Below are 3,566 nucleotides of genomic sequence, written 5' to 3'. Positions count from 1 at the left end.
AAAAAAAAAAAAAAAATTAAGAAAATAGATTCCCAGGTACCGGTAAGGCCTCCTGGTGCACTTCTGATGATAAAGTCCAGGTAATCCTCCTGGTTTGGAGATCACCTTTGGCGCAGTGAGGGCTTCAGGAATATTTGCTAGGAGAAGCTGCCTGAAGCCTGGTGTAGATCTTAGTGCTTGGCTTCTGGTGTAGGCAGGAGACTGGGTTGCCTGCTTTTCTCTGGTTCTTCAGCCCCACATTTCAGGGGTGGTTGTTTTTTTCACACTATTCTGTTTCTTCAGCTAGTGCTCCCTCCCTCCCTGCTGTGTACAGAGCTCTGTGATAGGTACTGGTCCTGGGGAATTACTTTCTTCATAAGGACAAATCCTTAGAACACAGCAGAATTTTCTAAGGAACTTTCAGAATTGAGGCCAAGACGCCCCAGGGGAATCTTGCAGGATCCAGGGATCTTCCCTGAATGATCTGGGTGTGCCATTGGCAGTGGTGCATTCACAAGGCTCCTGCGGGTATTCTGAAGTGTACCGTAAGCTGAGAGCATTGGGTTGGAATAATTCTCCATCCTCAACCTGTGACTCCTTTAGTTGTTCAGTACAGGCTCTGGGTCAGCAGGTCTGGATGGGGCCTGAGACACGCCTGTGTCCTGATGAAGTTTTCGGGTGCTGCTGCTGTCTGTGGTCCCCACCTGGCTGCAGAGGGGTTGGAGCAGTGACTCACAAATGTTCACATGAACAGAGGAACTCAGAGGGTGTTAAACTGCTTAGTTCCACTTCAGATTTAGTAGATCTGCAAAGAAATCTGAGAATTGGTGGTTTTGAAACCTTCCCAGGTGATGGTGACACTGCTTATAGACACTGCTTGGGGATTGTTGTATCATTTTAAGCTGTTGAGGGCAACTAAATCACAGTCTTATTCCTTGCCTGATGGGTCCTGTGTGTGTTAAGGCCATGGTACCTGTAGACACGCTTCCAAATTCTCTTTACCTCTGGATTGTTCCCACCGTCTATTCCATATCCTTCATCCTTGCCCATTTACAGGAGACCCTGATTCTTTATGAATGGCCTTTGGCCTTGAACTCTACACCCCATCCAAGGGCTACAGAACCATTTCTGACCTGGGTGAAAAGCCTTTTGAATCTACACAAAGGAACCTTGTCTCAAAAAACAAATAAAAAAGCTGATCGGTGGTTGCGCACACCCTTAATCCCAGCACTCGAGAGGCAGAGGCAGGCAGATCTCTGTGAGTTCAAGGCCAGCCTGGTCTGCAAGAGCTAGTTCCAGGACAGGCTACAAAGCAAAAAACAAAACAAAACCTCACCAAAAAAAAAAAAAAATATGAAACAATAAAAAAAAAAGGCCCTTGAATACTCAGAAGGATCTGTATTAGCTGCTGGTGTGACTTAACCTTCTTACTCTGCCTGAGTCCAGCAGGAGAGGATTGAGCACTGTTGGGTCATCGCCTTTCATTCTGAACATCTGCAGGATTTCTAGAATTTTCTCTGTTATCACAGAGAAACCCTAAAGTGCTGATCTCTGTTTCTGCCTTGTCAGCATGGCAGAGCTTGCTGTTCACTTGAAAGGTTTTTGTGATTCATCATTGAGCTTCCCCTGGATACACTGCCAGATTTGGGGGCTTGCTTTTCATTTTTACCTTTTGATAGCCATATAGTTTAACTTTCCTGTCTTAGTTGCTTTTCTGTTGCTGTGAAGAGATATCATGACCAAAGCAACTTACAAAACAGAGCAAATAAGTTGGGGACTCACAGTTCCAGAAGATTTGGAGCCCATGGCATCATGGGGAAGCATGACAGTGGGGGGGGGGAGAAAGAGAGAGAGAGAGAGAGAGAGAGAGAGAGAGAGAGAGAGAGAGAGAGAGAGAGAGAACTGGGAATGGTGTGGGCTTTTGAGATCTCAAAGGCCATCCCAGTGACATACCTGCTCCAATAAGGCCATGCCTCCTAATCCTTCCCAAACACACCACCTGGAGACCAAGCGTTCAAACATACGACCATATTAGTACTATTCTTATTTAAACTACCCATCTCCATTTTATTCCTTTTGTATTTTTAATTTCTTAAGACCTGCTTAGAATCTCTAGTCAAGCGCTGGTGTCTTCTGTCTCTTCCAGTTTTCCTGAGGAGCCAGGTCGATTTTTCTCTTCCCCATTTCCCCATTCAGGCTAATGTTTGTTTGTTTGTTTGTTTATTTATTTATTTATTTATTTATTATGTATACAATATTCTGTCTGTGTGTGTGCCTGCTGGCCAGAAGAGGGCACTAGACCCCATTACAGATGGTTGTGAGCCACCATGTGGTTGCTGGGAATTGAACTCAGGACCTTTGGAAGAGCAGGCAATGCTCTTAACCTCTGAGCAATCTCTCCAGCCCTCAGGCTAATGTTACTTACTCTCTGTTGTGACTGACCATGAGTATTGCAGAGGGCCTTGTGTGGGGGTAACCCACTCCCTGTGTGCAGGAACCAGGTCTGGTTTTGGCCCCGTGCCTCTCAGATCCATGTCTGATCTGTCGTCTCAGCCCCTGCTCACTGTCATGTTTGGCCTCCTTTAGGGTTGGGTGTAAGAACAGCATGAACCATGGCAAGGAAGGAGTGCCTCATGAAGCTAAGAGCCGCTGCAGGTACTCCCACCAGTATGACAACCGGGTTTACACCTGTAAGGTGAGTCTGCCGAACCACTCCTTCCTCCAGCCGGGAAAAGTCTAGAAACCCTGTGGTGATCAGAATGAGAAACCCATGACCCATCGATGCCTACACTTGATTCTGGGGCCTCGTCTCTGTTTTTGCTTATTCGTCTCTCCTTCTGTTGAGCTCATGGCTGAGGATCATTTGTTCACTTCTGAGCAGAACTACTTCTTAGGAAGCCAATTTAGATCGATTTTTTTTTTTCTGTCTATGCCAGGCATATAATTTAGAGCCTAGTTTTGGGTCCCAAGCTAGTTCACAGTTCTTCTCATAGAAGGCATTCACTGACTTCTTTAGAGAATTGACCTCCTTCTGGGGTGCTAAACTCAAGGCCTGTACCCCTCAGCTGGTATGATTTGTGGCATAGGGGTGTGAGGAGGTCATGGGGCCCAGTGTACCTAGAATAAACTGGCAGAGTACTCTATATTTCAGGCCTGCTATGAGAGAGGCAAGGAAGTCAGCGTGGTGCCCAAAACATCCGCCTCCACGGACTCCCCCTGGATGGGCCTTGCAAAGTATGCCTGGTCCGGGTGAGTCTGAGTAACACGGCTAGAGAGTTTTCCTGTTTGTTTTCTTAGCACCTGGCAGAGCGACACTGTTGACTTGCCAACTTGCCTCCTTGTAGGTATGTGATCGAATGTCCTAACTGTGGTGTGGTCTACCGGAGCCGGCAGTACTGGTTTGGGAACCAAGATCCTGTGGACACGGTGGTGCGGACCGAGATTGTACACGTGTGGCCTGGAGTAAGACCTGTTCATTGGCTTCCCTCCTGTCTCCTGCCCTTCAGTTATCCTGTGTTTGTGTCTAGAGAGGTAGAGCACGTTAGAGGTTTAGAAAGGCGGATCTGCAGAGCCCATCCTATTCTTCC

The 3,566-nt window shown here is 47.0% G+C and overlaps 1 protein-coding gene across 1 annotated transcript in view; it reads left to right on the top strand.

Annotated features, from left to right (window-relative positions):
* Positions 1 to 3,566, top strand: part of Zfyve1 (zinc finger FYVE-type containing 1) — a 62,910-nt gene that overhangs the window by 49,247 nt on the left and 10,097 nt on the right. The window contains exons 6-8 of the mRNA XM_005343310.2: positions 2,566 to 2,674; positions 3,131 to 3,228; positions 3,324 to 3,441. Coding sequence (XP_005343367.1) covers positions 2,566 to 2,674; positions 3,131 to 3,228; positions 3,324 to 3,441 — 325 coding nt within the window. The remainder of the gene's footprint in view (positions 1 to 2,565; positions 2,675 to 3,130; positions 3,229 to 3,323; positions 3,442 to 3,566) is intronic.

The sequence above is a fragment of the Microtus ochrogaster genome, chromosome 1 (genome assembly GCF_000317375.1).
Source record: "Microtus ochrogaster isolate Prairie Vole_2 chromosome 1, MicOch1.0, whole genome shotgun sequence".
NCBI classification, from domain to species: Eukaryota; Metazoa; Chordata; class Mammalia; order Rodentia; family Cricetidae; genus Microtus; species Microtus ochrogaster.
This window is presented reverse-complemented; position numbering and strand designations above follow the sequence as displayed.